At 50.7% G+C, this 18,998-nt stretch overlaps 1 protein-coding gene across 7 annotated transcripts in view; it reads right to left on the bottom strand.

Moving 5' to 3' along the window:
• Nucleotides 1-18,998, bottom strand: part of SEMA5A (semaphorin 5A) — a 472,925-nt gene that overhangs the window by 139,569 nt on the left and 314,358 nt on the right. For all 7 annotated transcript variants that reach the window (XM_070056841.1, XM_070056840.1, XM_070056845.1 and 4 more), the window contains 3 exons: nt 14,291-14,576; nt 8,295-8,430; nt 1,308-1,512 (listed from right to left, as the gene is read on the bottom strand). In XM_070056841.1, coding sequence (XP_069912942.1) covers nt 1,308-1,512; nt 8,295-8,430; nt 14,291-14,576 — 627 coding nt within the window. The remainder of the gene's footprint in view (nt 1-1,307; nt 1,513-8,294; nt 8,431-14,290; nt 14,577-18,998) is intronic.

Raw genomic sequence — 18,998 nt, 5'->3', positions numbered from 1 at the left:
CGCAAGTTCTCACTTCCAGAAGAGCCACTCCAAGCAGCTGTCCCCACCCGACTTCCTCCCGCCTCTCCTCCTCACTCCTGCACAGACTGGCCTCTGGAGGCAGCCGTGACCCCCATTCGGAGATGCAGGGCTCAGAACTGTCCTCATTTTACTTGACCATTCAGTTGCACTGCCCGCGGCTGACCACTCCCCGCATCCTGGGTGCAGGGCTGGCTGCCCCTCCTCAGTCAGGCTCAGCTTACACACCCCTGCCTGGCAGAGGCAGAGCCTGGCCAGTCAAGCGCAGGAGCCTCTGCTGCACTCACCCCACAGCCCTCTATCTGCATCCCTGCACACTCTTGGGGGAACCTCCTGTGCTGCTTTACTCAATGGTCTGTTGATCACCTGCCGGTCCCCATTAGAATGGGGGCTCCAAGAGGCCAGGATGACGGCAGCTCATTCATCATTCATTCCCCAGCGCTTCACACAAGCTCGACAGACAGCAAAAACTCATTAACCTTACTGATTTCATAAATAAAAGCAACCGATGAACACATAATTATGAATTGAGAAGTTCCAACAAGAAAAGATAGAAGGTATTATTAACAACCACCACCACATCAGCGACTGTGCCGTGTGAGAACATGCCGATTGCAATGGACAAAGAAGTGTCCAGAGGGACAGACTACACGTAGAGTTTGCTCTGTCTCAGGGTTCCAGGAGCTGGGCAGGTGGCAGGGTTGAAAAATGGCTGGGCACCCGGGGGCTGGGCTGGGCACCCTGAACTCAGAGGGCCTCTGGCCTTCTCTATCCAGGCGCTTTGGAAACTGAACAGGTGTAGTGCTGCTCTTAAAATCTGGTAAGTACTGCAGCCTACATCTGCCACACAATGTTCTGTAATTCATGCCCAAAGCATTTTCTGCAGAACGCATTCCTGTGCCATGCAGGGTGACAGTGGCCGTGAGCAGTGTTTTGAACCAATCAGTAATCACCAGTGCAATCCCAGGCCAACTCAGCAAGGTCCCCTAACAAAGCATCCTGTTATCTAAGTATCAAGAGTACAGTGGTCTTGCCAAGATAAGGCTTATTCTAGGAACAGAAGTAAAAGAACAAGGCACTGTCTCCAAGGAACATGGCGATGCATGTGGTGACAGAGTTTAGGCAGGATTTCCACTAAGATGTGCAGAAGAGGAGGCTTTGGTGACATCCAGGGAAGCAGGCAGACTTAAAGGCTGAGAGCCAAATGGAATGCTTACATTTAAAACACAAAATCAGAAGGTGGGAAAACAACAACACAGCACCCCCCCCCAAGGGGGCAGGGCTCCTACCTGTGGCCAGATACATGATGTGGACAAGGGTGTCTCTGCCCTGCACCACGTCGACGGCCACGTGGGAGAAGCGGCTGTTGTCCTCCATGAAGGCCGGCACGGTGGTCACCGGCTGCACCACTTCGTGCATGAGAATGAACTTCTGAGCGTCCTGCAGGTTCCTCTCGGTCAGGTTCACGTACAGGCCCTGGTCCACGGTGCCGCACTGCAAGGGAGGACAGGCTGTGTCAGGAGAGCGGCCACCTGGACAGGCTCAGGCTGTCAAGGCCACCCAGGCTTCAGGGTGAACTGGAGAACACACAGAACTGAGGGCGCCAACCGACGGCTTCTTCCTTCCCCTGTCGATACGAACTCCCCAAACCTGTCGAGCTTTCCAACTCTGACAAATGTGGAGAAGATCATAAAGTGGACCTCACTGCTGATTTTAACTTGGACAGCAGATGCAAAGAAAGCACTTATTAGCTGTTGAGTCACTTGGGAGTTTTCCGGGAAATGCAAACCGTCACGTGTGTTCAATAAGTCAGGTACCCACGCGGAGGATGTGGAATGAGAACACCAGATGGATGGACTTTCCCATGACAGCTCTGCACCAGGCAGCAAGACATGGGCCACACAGTGAAAGGCCAAGGCCATCTGACGGGTAGACATTGGGCCCAGTGCTTAAGATGCCACTCAAGGCACTCCCCTGCCATACTGGAGCCCTGGGATCGTGTCCCCAGGCACTTCCCGCTAACGCACAGTGGGAGGCAGCAGGTGACGGATCACGGGGCTGGAGCCCTGCAACCTCAAGGGAGATCCGGGATGAGTCCCAGACTCTGGCTTCAGCCTGGCAGGCTAGTGTGAGCGTCCGGGGGGTGAACCAGAAGACAGAAGCTCGCTTCCCCCCCCACCCCGCCCTTCAAGTAAGTGAAATAACTAAATAATCTAAAAATTCAAAACAGAGTTATGTGTTTTCTTTTTTAAAAAAAGTTCATGGAGAATTGCAATTAAAAGATAGGTTTATATTGGTGCAAAAAATTTGAAATCCATGCATAGTTTTTCCTTTATATGTATTTCCATGAAACTATTATTTCATTTTTATTGTATTAATTTTTAACAGATTCAGTATGATTTGTAGATATACGTCTAACTAAGAACACACAATGAGGGGGCCGGTGCTGTGGCGCAGCAGGTTAACGACCTGGCCTGAAGCACCAGCATCGCATATGGGTGCCGGTTCAAGACCCGGCTGCTCCACTTCTGATCCAGCTCTGTGCTATGGCCTGGGAAAGCAGTGGAGGATGGCCCAGGTCCTTGGGCCCCTGCACCGGCATGGGAGACCTAGAAGAGGCTCCTGGCTCCTGGCTTCGGATCGGCCCAGCTCTGGCTGTTGCGGCCATCTGGGGAGTGAACCATTGGATGGAAGACTTTCTCCCCCCACCCCCTGCCTTTCCTCTCTCTGTGTGACTCTTTCAAATAAAATTAACAAATCTTAAAAAAAAAAAGAAACACACAATGATAGTCCTTTCCTCTCTCCCTCCCACCACCCTTCCTACCTTTCTTTTCTGTTTCTGAGATAGCATATTTTAAATTTACATTGCACTGAAAATACCACCAAATAAGAAGTTTAACAAGTAAAAAGCAAAAAAGCCCTGGTTGAGTGAGAATACAGACAATGGCTATAAACAATAAATTAATGGAAAAATGACCATTTCACCTGTATACAGTTTTTTGGTCAGTCATTCATAATTTCCTTCAATGAAACAGCCATTTTCCTCTGTAAACCATGTAATATCAGTTTATAATCATTCACACTGAATATAAAATACTGTGCTCTTGCACGGTTTTGTTCTTGTATTCCAAGCTTGGAGAAGCTTTAAAAAAACTGTTTAGCGCCTAGGGCTAAGAAACACAACAGGCGTATTTTCCAGAAGTGGCAAGCAGTATGGAAATCAGGGAGGGAGGAAGGGGACGGAGAGAGATTGGCAGGAAGAGGAAATTTCAGGACGCCAATCTGGGGTTCACGGAGGGAAAACCCGGCCTGGGACTGGCTGAGAATGAAATCCAGAGCCGTGCCGTGGGCAGGCTGGCAGGTGTCCTGCACAACGCTTCCAGGAAAGGATTCGGAAAAAAGAGGCGTGAGATGGAAGGCAGAGAATCAGAGAGCTGAGGAACCCTTCTGAAGTCTTTCATAAAACTCAAATCCTGGTGCAAACAGTGACTGATCCGCGGGAAAACCTCATATACACAGGCTGGATAGAAATGGATCTCGGGGCCCAGACGGCCGGAAACTCCTGTTTGTAACCTGTCATTTTCGAGACTTGGCTTTATAGCCGGCCAGCAGTGCAAGAGGGTAAGATGGAAATTGCTTTTTGCAAGTAGATGATATTTTTGTAGCATTTGACAAAATACCCTACGCACCATAAAACGACAGGTCGACTGTGCAGTTAGAGAAGTTGCCAGCTGAATGGATTTCACAGGTCTGGTCCCAGGCTTAATTTAATAGCATACCCTTTGCAGGGGCTCCCTGGGTACCACGTAAAGGACTGTGTGAGTTCAGGCAGAGGGCTCTGCCCTGCAACCCTGGCTCAGTGCTACTCTGGCTGCAGAACTGTTCTGTTGTGTCACCTGGGTTCAGCCACCTGGGTCCTCGCGCCACCTGGGCTCAGGCAAAGCCTTGCCTCTGAGCCTCTGCCACATCACCTGCTAAACCACTGGGAAACACCCCCTCTGCTGGCTCCCCACGGCTCTTGTGAGATAGCTAGTGGGACACATTTGTAAAGTAATTCCAAGTGCTTGTAAGTGCCCAAGAACAAGACGATGTGCCTGGCACAGAGACTCCATTCAACCAATGGCAAGGGCAAAGTACGCTCCTAGCACGAGGTCAGTGATTCTGTGGCACATTGAGCTGTGCTGGCCGGAGAGAAATAGGTGACTGAAGGAACAGGGAAGTGATGAGCGTACACAGGCAGTTGTGATGGGGGGAGCCAGAGGCTGTGCCAGGAGACTGGCCTAACTACAGAATTCATAGCAACGTTTAGAGCCCAGGGCATGGTCCGCCAGGTGTTTTTCAAAATGCAAAAGCACTTCCACGGGGCCTGGTCTGAAGTCGGTGCAGGTAAGCGCTAGTTCCAAGAGTGAATTTCTCTTTGGTGCTTTACTCTTCCTGACAACCATGGCCGGTCTTAGGGCACAGGTGGCAGCTGGCTACCTGCTGGCCAAGTGAGGGCTGCATACAGGTCTTGTTTCCATGCATGGGATTTCTGAAAAGTGGCATCATAAAATCCAGCCGGCACAATACGCAAGGAGCATTCCTCCCTGCTGTTGAGGAACCCGAGAGGCAGGGAACCTGGAGTCGGCATGAACGGGGGCTGCCCAGAACAAGGCTTGCCACGCAGTGCTGTCTTCACGGCTGGAACCCATTTCTCACTGAAGTCACCTGCCAAGAACTGGTTGTGACAGATGCTCTATGACTTCTTGGTTTCCTCTGCCAGCCTATAATGAGTAAGCTACCCAAGGATTCTGCTCACTGTATTCTGGATGCTATTCAAAGGTACAGGACAGGTTTGTTGAACTGCTAGCAACTCACCGAGCTCTACAAGGGCTGGAGATTCTGGAGTTGCGCCTTATCCACTGGTCTCCCGCGGTGTCTGTGCCAGGGCACTGGGTGATGCGTGGCGAACACCATGCAAGAGGCCAACAGCAGCCAGAGTGGGAACACAGCCTCTGCCTACATGTGGCTTAAGCCTGCAAGGGTTGCCATTTTTTAAAGGTTCGTTTTATGTATTTTACATTACAGAAAGAGAGAGAGAGAGGGAGAGAATGAATTTCCATTTGCTGATTCCTTCCCTAGAGGGCCACAATAGGGCCAGGCCAAAGCAAATAACCAGAAACTCTATCTGGGTCTCCCACATGGGTCTCAGGAGCCCAGGAACCTAGGCCATCTTCTACTGCTTTCCCAGGTGCACACACCTGGAGGGGAACAGGCGGGACTCAAACCAGCACTCACGGGGATGCTGGCAACCCAGGAGGCAGTTTACCCTGGGCCATTCTGTCAACCCCTCTACTCATTTAAAAAAACAAATAATAGTTGTAAATACTCATTTAAAAAAAATAATAGTTGCAATTTAAAAACTTCTTATTTAAGAACAGTTTTAAATTTACAAAACAAAAATTGAGAAGTAGTACAAAGAGTTCCTAAACACCCTGTAGGCAGCTTCCCCTATCATGAACGTCTTAAATTCTTGCATGATTTTCTATGTCCTTGTTTTAAGGACAAGTCCACCCTTGTCCCAGTTACGCCAGCATTCAGTGGTCAAGCTGCCGCATTCACGTGGCCATGCTTGAAGGTCTATTGTTTGTATTTCAGCTGCACCCTTTCTGGTCGATGCATGCAAGATTCTGGATCCTTTACCAGGCAGCTAAGCCACAGGGTCTGTCTGGATGGTGTTGTATTAGTGGCAGCCATTCTTCTCTCTGGAGCTCAGGGCAACAGGTGAGTTTGGAAAGGGCACCTCTAACAGGGCAGACTTCCGAGCATCACCTGGGGTTGTTTCCGATTTTAACTGATAAAAACAGGAAATACTATTGGTTTTCAATATGATTTGTATATTACATTTTGTAATGTGATGCAATGCCCCTGCCAACACATTCTTCTTGCTGAACCTGAATCTCCTTTCTGCTTCTCTTAGCTACTGCCGTTCTCCAGGGGCTGCAAAAAATTCAAACGGTCATCAGGAAAAACACAAAAATCTAATCACCTATCATTGTTTCTTATTGGACATAGAAGCTTTTCACCTCCACCTGATGGAGGGACCTTAGTCAACACAAATCCCCACCAGTCTAAATGGTTCCATGACGTAGGCCAGGTGCCAGTGTGGCCACTAAACGCACTCCAGGAAAAGGAACCACCCTGCTCCGTATGTGAACCTGGAGTTGTAACCTGTGACTTTAGCTCTCTCCAAGTCTGCAATTCTACCCAGGGCAGACATGCTCAGCCCAGCAAGCCTCCCGCCAGCCTTCATTCATTATGTCGTGTGAACTTACTTCCATCTCATGAACGCCATAAGCCCTTGGCTGTGACAGTGGAATTATAAAACCGAAACCTCGTGGCCTTAGGAAATGAGGGGATTTTCTGTGTGCTGCAAATATATCCAGATAAGCGGGCTAAAAGTTATCCGCTGCCTGGAGGTGATAAGGGATTATCAAGGTTATTAAGTCCCTCTGCTCGTCGCGAAGACCTTTGCAATAGAAACATCAATATGTTGAAAGTGCACCATGAACGCAGCAGGCGTCTTTGTTAACTTTTTAACCTTCAGGATTTCACAAAGGCTTTTCTAAAAGGAGTGGTGTATTTCTCTTCTGTATGAGAGAGAAAATGAGACACAGCACACATTCGCTTGACAGGTGATGCCCAGAAGGCTCCCAACAAATGGTCTCTAAGAGTCATCTTTACTGGCTATATTACACAGGAAGCCCTGCACATGGATCAATGCTAGCAACACTTATCTTCAAAGTGTTCCTTTTCATTTCTGTCTGTCCTCCCCCACCTTAATGATGCAAATGCAAGACAGAAAATGCCATATAATTGCCCCAAAGGAAGCAACAAATACTACGGGGGACACGGAAACAAGTCTTCTCTCCTCAGTGCCACAGTCTTTGAAAAATGCAGAAACAGCAATCAAATATAAAACTCCCTTAAAACCATTACACTTGAACAGTCCCAGCCCAAGGGAAAACAGGATCCAATCATCGCCATCCCCAGCCATCTCAGAAGACAATGATTCTGTGCTTCAGGAAAGTGGAGTCACTGAAGCAGATCCCAGTTCTACCACCTGCCTGTCACGGCGACCCAGGGTCACGAGCTTAGGATGCGGTGGGGTTCTGCATCTGAGGACGGAGCGTGGGAGCCCCCTTGGGCAGCGAATCAGCTGTAGGGGCGTCACCTGTTCTCCACTGAGGCTCAACGCCCCTCTCTGCAGGTGAAGGCGGCAATTACCCAGCATGCAAGCTGATCTAAGAGAAGCATCCGGCACAGGGCCTGGAACTCAGAGCTGCTGGAAATCCCACCCCCAAGGATGAAAGATGGCGTAAGAGGGGAGTTAGTGGCTGTAAAGGAAAGCTGCTGTCACACATTGAAAGTCAGGCCCCCTGTGTGACTATGTGGAGAAGGAGCCTCCACGGAAGAACTGAGGTTAAACAAGGTCATTAGGACAGAGTCCTGGCTCAATGGAACTGGTGCCCTTATGAAAGAGGAGGACACCAGGGGCATCTCTGTCTACCGCGTGTGGACACAGTGAGACAGCAGTCGTCCGCAACCTAGGAAGAGGCTCTCACCAGAAATCACCTTGTCCACACCTTGAACCGTGAGAACACAAATGCTCCTGGTTAAGCCCCTCGGTCTGGGGAATTCTGGAGTCATTCCCAGGCAGACCAGTGCACCTGCTGACTGATCCAATGTGATGCACCACTGCCTCTCTCTGGGGCTCAGCTCGTCCTGGATGTGGGGAGATGGGATGACGTATGGAGCCCCGCACAGCTCACCCACGCTGCAACGTGCCTGAGAGATGAACGACCTTCACCTCTGCTTCTTTCTCCCCAGCTGTCCCCCACGTGGCCCATTGTCCCCAACAGGAACCTCGCCACATTTGCCCATCAGAGCTCCCATTCTGCGGGTGCGTCTCCACCACTCTGCGCCCTGGGACCCACTCATTAGAAGGCCATTCATTAGGGAGCAGCGGTTCCAGGGGCACAGAGTGCAGCATCATTAGTGCTAATTGGAGCCTGGATGCCTGCTCACTGCAGAATGCTGGCCCTTTTCAGTTTAGCATCAGACATCAGAGTGACAAAAGGCCCTTTCTCAGAGCAGGCGCCACGGCCGACAATGGAGCGAGGGCCACTGACATTCGTCCAGCTGACAGTCGGGCTGCTCCTGGGAGCCGGGGGGACGGCAGCTGCACTGTGCAGCCCTGGGGCCTGCCTACACAGCTTTCTGCTCCTTGAAATTACCTGGAAGTTGGGGTTGGGGTTGGGATAAGGCAGCCAGGCGGAGCGGGAGTTCTCCTGGTACTTGAAGGGCCCGTTGAAAGCCTGCGAGATGGCGCTGAGGTTGAAGATGCACACGGCCGAGGCAGCGATGCTGTTCCTGCAGGGCGGGAGGAGAGAGAGGAAGGCAGGTCAGAGGGCCCTGCAGTGGGGCACGGGCGCCGACGCCAGAGACCTCCGGGCCGGAACCGTGAACACCCCACGAGTGTGAAGTCGGGTTCCCCTGAGGTTTCTTTGTGGAGGAACAAACACCTTGAAGGAGACAGTTAGCAACTCTGATGCCTGTGATCCCACCGTATGGGATGTGTTCACTCAGCCGCTTGGGACTTGTAGCACTGTGCTCCTATGCCCTGCCTTTGAAATCCCGGAGGAGCAAATGTTCTCCTCCAGTGGACAGTCTCCCACCAGCCTCCCCTGGAGCCCACCTGTATACCTGGTTCCTTGCCCTGGGGGAGGGTGAACTTGCTTTTTTTGATCCCCAGACATTTGTGCTCAGCTGCCATTTAGAAAAAAAAAAAAAATCAACTCAAAGTATTTTGCAAACACTGCCTGCCAGGTCTATTTTTCTTTCTTTTTTTTTTTTTAACCTAAAAAGTGTTTTAAACTCACAGGGTCAGATAGAAAAACCTGTGTCATCACCCTGGCATTAAATCTTGAAGCCTTAATTCAGAATTCAAGCTCCACAGAGAAAGTCGTCCGTGCCCTTGGACTAACCATCCAGACAGCACATGATCTCTGGTTAAATACGCGCACCGGAGCTCAGCTCTGGTTCTCAAGGGCGACGTGCGGAAAACAGCAGGGCGCTTCGCAGTTTTCGGTACTGCTGCTCTGAGCCGGTGCCCAGCAGCTGTTCTTCCCGAGTCGAAGGCAGAGTCAGAGACACTCAGGTATTTATTTTATTTAACAAACAGCATTGCCTACGTGCTGGAAACAATTCTCCAGCACTCGTGAGTAACGGGGTGCACATTTGGGCCCGGTTCACTCGCAATGTTGTTTTCACCTTCTTTACTCTCAGAACAGAAAACCACGAGAACTCAAAACACCAGTGCAGGCCAGACAGCCTTTAGCACGTGGACCTGTTTTTAAGAATTATTTATTTGAGGGGCTGGCGCTGTGGCACAGCGGGCTAACGCCCTGGCATAAAGCACTGGCATCCCATATGGGCGCCAGTTCTAGTCCTGGTTGCTCCTCTTCTGATCCAGCTCTGTGCTGTGGCCTGGGAAAGCAGAAGAAGATAGCCCAGGTCCTTGGGCCCCTGCATGCACATGGGAGACCTGGAAAAAGTTCCTGGCTCCTGGATTGGCACAGCTCCGGCTGTTGCGGCCAACTGGGGAGTGAACCATCGGTTGGAAGACCTCCCCCCCCCCCACCGCTTCTCCTTTCTCTGTGTAACTCTGACTTTCAAATAAATAAATAAATCTTTAAAAAACGAATTATTTATTTGAAAGGCATAGTGTCCAAGAGAGGAAGAGATAGGAGGGGGTTCAGGGAGAGAGAGGGGGAGGGAGGGAGAGAGAGAGATTGATTCCATCTCCTGGTTTACTTGCCTAATGTATGCAACAGCTGGGACAACTTGGGCTAGGCCAGGCCTAAGTTAGGAACCATGAACTCCATCCAGTTCTCCGAGATGGGTGGCAGGGACTCAAGTACTTAGCATCTGCTGCCTCCCAGCAGGAAGCCGGATCAGAAGTGGAGCAGCCAGGTTTCGAACCAGCTACTATGAAATGGAACACGGGCTGCCCAAGCAGTGGTTTAACCCACTGCACCACAAGATCACCCACATGTGGACTCCAGTAAGAATGGCCAGAGAGGGGGTGCTGGGCAGGGGTGTGGATAAGAATGCTATCACCCAGAGCCCACGTGACCTCCCACCGAGAGCCTGCAAATCCTGAGCAGAGCTCCACTTCCCCAGGGAGCCAACAGCCGCAGAGAGCGCTCCCTTGGCGGAGTCACAGGCTACGGGAGACACAGAAGGACTGACACCTACTTTGCATGCGGCCCCAGAGCCCAGGCCCTTGGCCCTTTGCTGTGTTGCCTCCTGGTAAAGGAAGAAACTTACCCTGTCCTCCTCCTTGGGGCATCACATTTCTATACCAATCACTCATCCACAGGCTCTGATCAGAGATGGTCTGTATCTGTGGTGACAGCCCAGGGATGCCCCTGGAAGTCCCAGCAGCTGCTGGAGTGAGCATTCCACACCTGCTGAGGGAACACTTCTTCCAGCTCCAGGCAAACGGAGCACAGCTGGTGCAGCGCCCATGCCATCTGCTGTCTCCTGGCTTCACTTTTGCTATGCTCAGGTAGGGGCCCTGCTCCATCCCATATCCCCAGGATGGGCCTGTCTGCAAGAAAGACTAACCCACCTTCTCCTCCAGGGTGTACACTCCAGAGGGCAGGTGAATCCAGCCCAGGTCTGGACCACCATGACCTCGTTAAGGAGTCAACTTAGAGTTGGAACCATTACTAACAAGCCCAGCTGGCTAACGGAACTGCAGCCATGTGTTCCAACCTGTTCCCTACCAGTAATGGAGATACAGTGTGTCTCTGCTTTTCTGTTCAGAACCCGGCTTGAAAAAGGGGAGTTAGGGTTCCCCTTGGGAAGGCCAACAATAGGAGAACTTAGAGTTTGCTTCTATTTCAAGTCCACTGATGCCACGGTAGAAACATAAAACCAAAGCCCTCTTGTTCTTAATCTATTTAGGAGGGATGAGCGAGCCATTCACCTAGCAGTTAAGATGCCCGCGTCCACATCTAATAAGAGTTTGATTACAGCTCCAGCTCCTGACTTGGGCTTCCGGCCGACATAAACCCTAGGAGGCAGTGGTGATCGCTCAGGAAATTGGCTTCCTGTCATCCACTGGGAGACCCAGATGGCTCCCTCCTGGGTCTTTCTGGGTCACATGGAGGCAGCATGTGCCCTAGAGGTAAAGATGGCTGTGTCTCCCATTAGAGAACCTGGGCTGAGTCCCACGTCCAGCTCCTCATTCCAGCTTCCTGCTAATGCAGACCTCGGGAAACAATGGTGATGGCTCAAGCAGGTGGGTCCCTGCCACCTACAGGGATTCCTGGCTGCTGGCCCCTGCTTCAGCCTAGTCTTGGCTATTTGCAGGTTTTTGATGAGAAAACCAGAGGATGAGAGCTAGTGCCATCTGTCCTCCTGCCTCCTTTTCTCTCTCCACTTCTCGAATCAGTCATTAAAGAAACAAAACTTCTTCAACCTCTGCACCCTCCCACTTTACTATCTATAAGTGTAAGTCTATAGAAGTTTAGATAAACTCTACCCCACCTCTATTAGACAAGCATACTCCACATAACTGTAACGTTGAGTTGCCATTCTGAGACATCTAGAATAAAAGGCAAACCCTTTGGAGACCCCTCTGCAGGGACACCAGGGACATCTCTGTCTACCGCGTGCGGACACAGTGAGACAGCCCAGCTCATGCCCTGGTGTTTGAGAAACACCACGCAGTTTTGGGGAAAGAACAGGTCTGAAGAGTTCCGTCTCCTCCAACCCCCTACTGCTAAGAAACACTGACCATTGCCGGAGGTGAACTGGTCGTCGACCCACAACTCTCGGGCTGCCACTCTGCAGTCTCTACTTCAGAGGCAGGGACTCATTAGCTAGCTTTGATCCTCATTCTTCCTCTGCTTAAACTTGCAGACCAAAGAGTCTGGTCATCTGTCGGGGAGATGGAGGTGGAGCCATGGAAGGGAGAGAGATGAGGCAGACCGTGGGATTAGAGACGGATGAATTGTAAGACCAAGTGAGGATGAGCTCTACGGAGAGAAAAAGGGGATACGGCAATCCTACCCCTGACTACGCGGACTCCACCTGCTGGGGGCTCCTGGCATGACAGGCACTTGCAACACAAACTGCAGCATTTTTCAACTATCTAAATTTCCAGTCACCATCTGGAAATGGAGCAGGCACAGGACTTATGTGACTTCTGAAATTCAAGTGCTTTTGTTGTTGGTGGCAGAGGGTATTTTTTTTTTTCTCTTAGAACCAGGGGAATGAACAGCTAAGTAATTCAAGCTCCCATTGATGTCAACTGAACAACTGAACATCCATCTTGTGCTGCCTGGACTATTTCTTAAACAAGGTTTTAGAAAGTAAATCAACTTCAGAAACCACGAATTGATTTTTTTTAAAAGAAACTTATCAGGGTTGGAAAATAACTTTTGGGGTTGGAGACCAGATACACAACAATACAGATGGTCACGATGGAATGGGAGAGGGGGAAATCCATACAGCATTTGTTTCCCAACATCACATCAGAAATGAAGCTCTTGATGGAATAAATGTCATTATCAAGCCAATGTGAACACTTAAATACAGCAATGAAAAGAGCAGGAGGGAAAAGCTAACCAGAGAGAAGAGGCAGGTGAAGTGACTCTCTGAGAAATGCACGGGCAGGCTTCTGATGCTGGAGAGGTGAAAAAGTACAGGGAAAACACGCGGAGAGCAGAGCAACACTGCAGGGTGACGGACGTCCTGGTTTGCCCGAGACTAAGTTTTCTCAGGATGAGAGCGCTGCTGCGATGATACCCGACAAAGCAAGAGCGCACGCGCCCCACGCGGTTTAACAGCCTTTGCGACCCATCCGTATTCCTCCTGCCTACTTCAGATACAAACACTTGGCTTCTGTCCAAAGTGTTAGGTCACCAGGTAGGAGGAAGGTTACCCAAGCTGGAGTCCACAGAGTGGATCACCCTCAGCATGGCCAATGCAGCAGGAAGGGGATCCCACGGTCTCCACGGGCTCTGCAGTCTGGGGGTTGGAGGGGGCACTGTTGTCATCTCACCCCAGCCCACCAGCTAAGAGAGGGAAGGAACTGCCGGTCACGGGGTCTCCACCACACCAGGGGCAGACGGGAGACCGGGAAATGCCATATGCTTACCCAGGCCAAATCGTGTCTGTCTGGAAGTTAGGTGTACATTTCCATAAGGGGGAAAATATTTTTCAAAAATACTTTAGAAGTCTATCTGTCATGGAAGAAAGCTGTGCCCAAGTGAGCCATCATCCATAACGATGGGTTAAAGGATAGCAGTGGGAAATGCACATTTCACAGCTGAGCAGGGGGTGAGGCTAGAGCTGTATTATCTGAAGGATGGAACTTGCCAGACAACATCGGCTTCTTAACGCACAAATGTACAAGTTCCGTGCAGAGAACTACATCTCACATGTACCTGCGTTTCAGAAAGCACCCAGAATGCACTGGCAAAGCAGGCGGGAACAATGTATAACAGAATAACTGGATATGACCTGTGGGGAGCAACTCGGACTAGACTAAGTTACTGGAATTAAGACTTATTCTATGCATCTGCTCTCCCACAATATGGCACTGGGAGAGGAGTAAACAACTTCTACACAGGTGCCTCCAGTTCAACTAATAAACTGTAAGACCTGCTCCTGATTGGAGGAGAGCAGCGTACTCGGCGTGTGGGTAGCAGAGTTGGGATTGGTGAAGAGGACTATAAAGGAGGAGAGAGACAACATGCACCAGGAACATCTAAGGGGAACACCTGAGGAACATCTGAGCAGCCCCCGAGAGAGCCGGCCAGCGGTGTGCCGCTCCCCCGCGGAAGTGGGGAAAGTGGCAGGGGGAACCGCCCTTCCACGGAGGTGGAAGGATGGTAGCCAACCCGGGAAGAACCAGCAGCAAACCCGGGAAGGGCCGAGCAGACAAAAGAACAGCGCAGGGTCCTGTGTCGTTCCTCCACGAAGAGGGGGAGCGACAATGACCATCACCTAAAAGCAGATCGGAACTTGGTGGTTAGAGTTAGTTCCCTGACAGCTGTCTTCACAGAGCACGCATATTTTTGCCTGACATTTAATTCTCACTGAACGGGATGTTCTCTCTTTGCAGCCTGGTAAACTAGGCGATGCTTCTTCAGGCTAACGGGAAGTCCCTTGTGAGACCACAGGCTCAGGGGGCGGGGAGGGAGGGGTTACGCACACGTTGGTGGTGAAGATGCCGTAGATGAGGTCGAGCTCCGGCAGCAAGAAGGTGCTCTGGAGCTCGTGGTAGTAGAAGGGCACCTCGCCGGGGCGGGAGCAGTTCAGGCGCGCCTTCATGAACGTGGTCCACGTGTCCTCCAGCAGGAAGCGCCCGCCGATGTCGTTCTTGCACACCCGGGCCGCCCTGGAGAACACGGTCTTCCCACAGTCGTGCTCCACGGCGTTTTCCCGGAAGAAGAAGTAGGTGAAATTCCCGATGTCGTAGGACGACACGAAGTTTGGTTCTGGATGCAACAGGAAAGACGACAAGAAACCCAACTCAGTATCCATAGGCTGTCCCTTTCCTGTCTCCCCGGCTAATTTGTTCAGACAATGGCTGCTTCTTACAGGACAAAAGGGGGGCCCTGGGCGAGCTTGATGATCTAAGATGCTGGGAAACTCGGGGCCACACCCAAGGCCTAAGTTACGGGAAGTCACCTGTGGTCCACACATCATTCTGCAGAGACAAATCAGCATCCAAGTTTTATTTATTAATTATTTATTTATTTTTGACAGGCAGAGTGGACAGTGAGAGAGACAGAGAGACAGAGAGAAAGGTCTTCCTTTTGCTGTTGGTTCACCCCACAGTGGCCACTGTGTCCGGTGTACTGTGCTGATCTGAAGCCAGGAGCCAGGTGCTTATCCTGGTCTCCCATGGGGTGCAGGACCCAAGCACTTAGGCTATCCTCCACTGCCCTCCCGGGCCACAGCAGAGAGCTGGACTGGAAGAGGAGCAACCAGGACAGAACCCGCCACCCTGACCGGGACTAGAACCCCGGGGTGCCAGCACCGCAGGCAGAGGATTAGCCTATTGAGCCACGGCGCCGGCCAGCATCCAAGTTAACGGGGCATTCTCACTATCCAAAGTGGCCAGCAGATTGCAGTACTCTGTACAGCAGCGAGAGAGTTCACAGAGAGGAGGGAGAAAGATGGAGAAGAAACCGTTCAGAAGACAGGAGCTTCTACCGTGCTATTGTGACATTCACCACGTGCATGAGTATGCCTTTGACATAACGTATGTGCTTTTCATCACGGTATTAAATATGTTTGTCATCGCTGAAAATGAAAAATAAAGACTCAGACTGTGAGGTTACTGCTCTGAGTCAGCTTTCGCTACTCCGTTACTATGGTGACCTTGTGCCTCTGAGAATCAAGCTTATTTTCTTACTTCTGGGCTGCTGGCAAGCCATCTAGAGGAGGGGAAAGTGCTGAGTTAGAGCCCCTGCCTCGAGCTCTCTGGGCTCATGATTAGCTTCAAAACAGGGACCTGGAAATCACAAAAGCACGCCACAGCCTCTACTTAATCATCAGGCTTGTTAGGAGTTTAGAACAGAGATTATCAACTGAATTTCATATATGGGCCTAACATTTCAAGTGCCATCTTCCTGGGGTGGGCATTTGGCCTAGTAGGTAAGACTGAGGTTAGGACGCCGTGGCCCACGGCCCACACTGGAGTCCCTGAGTTCAACACTCAGCTGCCCCCTGATTCCAGCTTCCTGCTGGTGTGAACCTGGGAGGCAGCAGGTGCTGGCTGGGTCAAGCAGCTGGAATCTTATCACCCATGCGGGAGACGGGGATGGGGTTCCCAGCTCTGGGCTTTGCCCCTTCCCCAGCCATTTAGGCAAAGGGTGAGTAAATTAGGGGGTGAGAGCCTCTCTGTCTAGTTGTCATAATCTGTCTCTAAATACATTTGAAATACATTTAGAGCCGGCGCCGCGGCTCACTAGGCTAATCCTCCACCTTGCGGCGCCAGCACACCGGGTTCTAGTCCTGGTTGCCCCTCTTCCAGGCCAGCTCTCTGCTATGGCCCGGGAGTGCAGTGGAGGATGGCCCAAGTGCTTGGGCCCTGCACCCCATGGAGACCAGGATAAGTACCTGGCTCCTGCCATCAGATCAGCGCAGTGCCGTGGCGGCCATTGGAGGGTGAACCAATGGCAAAGGAAGACCTTTCTCTGTGTCTCTCTCTCTCTCACTGTCCACTCTGCCTGTCAAAAAAAAAAAAAAATACATTTAGAAAACCAGCTGTCTTCCTAATTTCCCGTTTGAGCTGACAGTAGAGATGGGACTTTCCTGGCACAGGTATGTCCTGATCTTTGTATTCTGAAACTCTAAAGCCAGGCTGATCCTCACTCTTATTTCTAGGATGTTTTACTCCACCAGGAATGGTTTGAATTTTGACACAATTAGGGTGATTATGGCATAACCTCGGTGTTGGAAAGCTACAGATAACAACTATACCCACAAGGACACAATTTCAGGGACGGTTAGTTCGCCGGGGCCTCTCCTTTACCAAATCTAATTGGACTGCAGCGATAACTAAGCTACTGGCACGACTCCTAAAAATGTTTGGCTACAAGATGAGCCATTAATGCGAAGAATAAAACACAAATCCTGAAGAGTACACACCGACTCCAGACTCCAGCCCAGAGTTGGCACTGCGTTCTGCCCGGAGAGAGTGTTGCCAGTTTCCAATCAATATACGTCTGCCGTCAGCACAAAGTGCTTCATGCAACTTTACATGCTGAAAACTGCACCATATATTCTACACGGGTTAGAGTGATTTTCCTTTTATATTGCTCTGGAGCCAGTTAAATACATCAAGCAAGACAGATTTTTGACAAGAACTAATAATTTCTGAATTATCAAACATCCTATAGATCACTATTGTATGAACCTGAAGGGGCAATAAAGAAAGATCAGAGTCTTCCTAAACCCATGAGATAGAATTAGATACATTTACTGCGACCCTGTGCTTTGACATCCTAGAGATGCTCACTATCGCAGGTTACTTATCTGCAAGTTGTGTTTCTGGCACATGAATCTGGGCGCAGAGGCTGATGAGTGCTCATGTTGAGTCTTCAAAGGATAACTGCTTGCAGGAGCCGATTCCAAAAGCACATGATACACAGAGCACTTAGGCTGTATCTGGTGTCTAAATGAAAGTCACCTGTGTCTAACTCTAAACGTAAGGCTAAATTATGTAAGAATAGGTCCTCTACCAAGACTCACATACGAGAGGAGACATTCTCAATCCAGACAGTGTGACCCCAGAGCCGATACATTCACCACTGCACTACCCTGGAAAAATAAGGGTCAATAAGAGAACAGTCAACTCTACTATCAGTCATCAAGTTGGGATTCGGATTTCTGGACGATGCTTTAGAAACCAGACTGGTGAGTCACCACGTTCCATCAAGGGTGGTAAACAGGTGCACTCAGGAACAAGCTGAGGAGGACTGGAGAGCTCAGCAGAGGGCGAAACAAATGACCGCAAGAGTCATCCCCAGCTGCAGGGACAGCAGGAGTAACGGCAAGAGAAGAAAAAGGCAGCATTTGCAGTACCCGCCATACAGGAATACTGCTGGGAGAGTCCGCCCAGTCCCGGGGACGAGGTCTCCAGTGTGTCCACCACAGCCTCAGGGTGCCGGCCAGTGGCTGTTACACCATCCGTTCCTCACCCATCGTCCACGCCACTGAACCTTCTCCCATTCAGACTCCCCAGGTTAGGAGGCATACGGAGCAGAGCCAAGCAGACTGGCTCCCCAGGTGCTGCCCACAGATGCCCCCCCATCTCCCCAAACCATGCCGGCCCCACTTCTCACGGGGCCTAGGTGCGTTTCTGATGGGAATGCTCAAGCAAGGACTTTCCTTCTGTGTAGATAAACAAGAGAAGGCCCTGGGGGCACAGTGTGCTGCCCTTGGGTTCACCACGCACCACCATTCACCTTGGAGGCACATCCTGCTGCCTTGCTGCCAGCCCCCAGAGAGACCAGGGGTCCCTGACAGTGTGACCTGCTGGAACCTCTGGAAATCCAGCCAGCACCCTGCTCCCTTTCCAGACAGCCAGATAGCAGCAAGCACTGTTGAACGTGCAGTCGGGTGTCTCTCCCATTTACTGAAATGAATCTGAAGGCAGGGGACATGGGAGGCTCACTAGACAGGATAATAAGATGCATATTGTTTTCCTTCCATTGTTTAAGTTCTGTCTTTTGTTAAAATCCAATTCACCACAAACTAGGATCTGTCACTCCTGAGTGAACTGAGCCAGCTATAAATTAGGTATCGCCTTCTCGTCTGCAGTGGAGGGCAGTGCAGGAGATCTGAGAGGCCCTTTATAGATGATCATTACTAAAGTTACAAATGAATAGAAGGTGGGTCACTAGCGAGCACAGGACAGAAACAGGCATGGGGTACGCCGGCTTCTGCATGAATCTATGCAAAGAGAAGCCGCTTTTCCTTATGTTTGTAAAACAGGCTGAGTTGTGGATTACAGAGTATTCCATCAAATATGTCACAATAATAAGAATCATGCTCCACAATGGAGGAGTTTTCATTTTACATCTTCGCTAATGTAACAGCAGACATGCAGATGGGGTGCTGAGAACGGCTCATGATATAAAGGAGTGATGACAAGAAGAAATGCATCAGCAATTCTGAGAAGACTTTGGCCACATGAACCCAAATGCTGACCATCCAAAGGCAGCCTTCCTCTCCACTTGCCCTCTGCTCCCGTGTCCAATACAGCACTGTAGGGAGGCACCTTGTGCAGAGGGGCCAGATCACTGGCAGGCCCTACCACGGAGCCATCTGCCTGAATCAATGAGGATGGGTACTGCAGACCCAAAGGCACGCCAACTGCCCGACTCTACAGCAGCCTTACCAGGCTA

Source organism: Oryctolagus cuniculus, chromosome 14 (assembly GCF_964237555.1).
Source record: "Oryctolagus cuniculus chromosome 14, mOryCun1.1, whole genome shotgun sequence".
Lineage (NCBI taxonomy): Eukaryota > Metazoa > Chordata > Mammalia > Lagomorpha > Leporidae > Oryctolagus > Oryctolagus cuniculus.
This window is presented reverse-complemented; position numbering and strand designations above follow the sequence as displayed.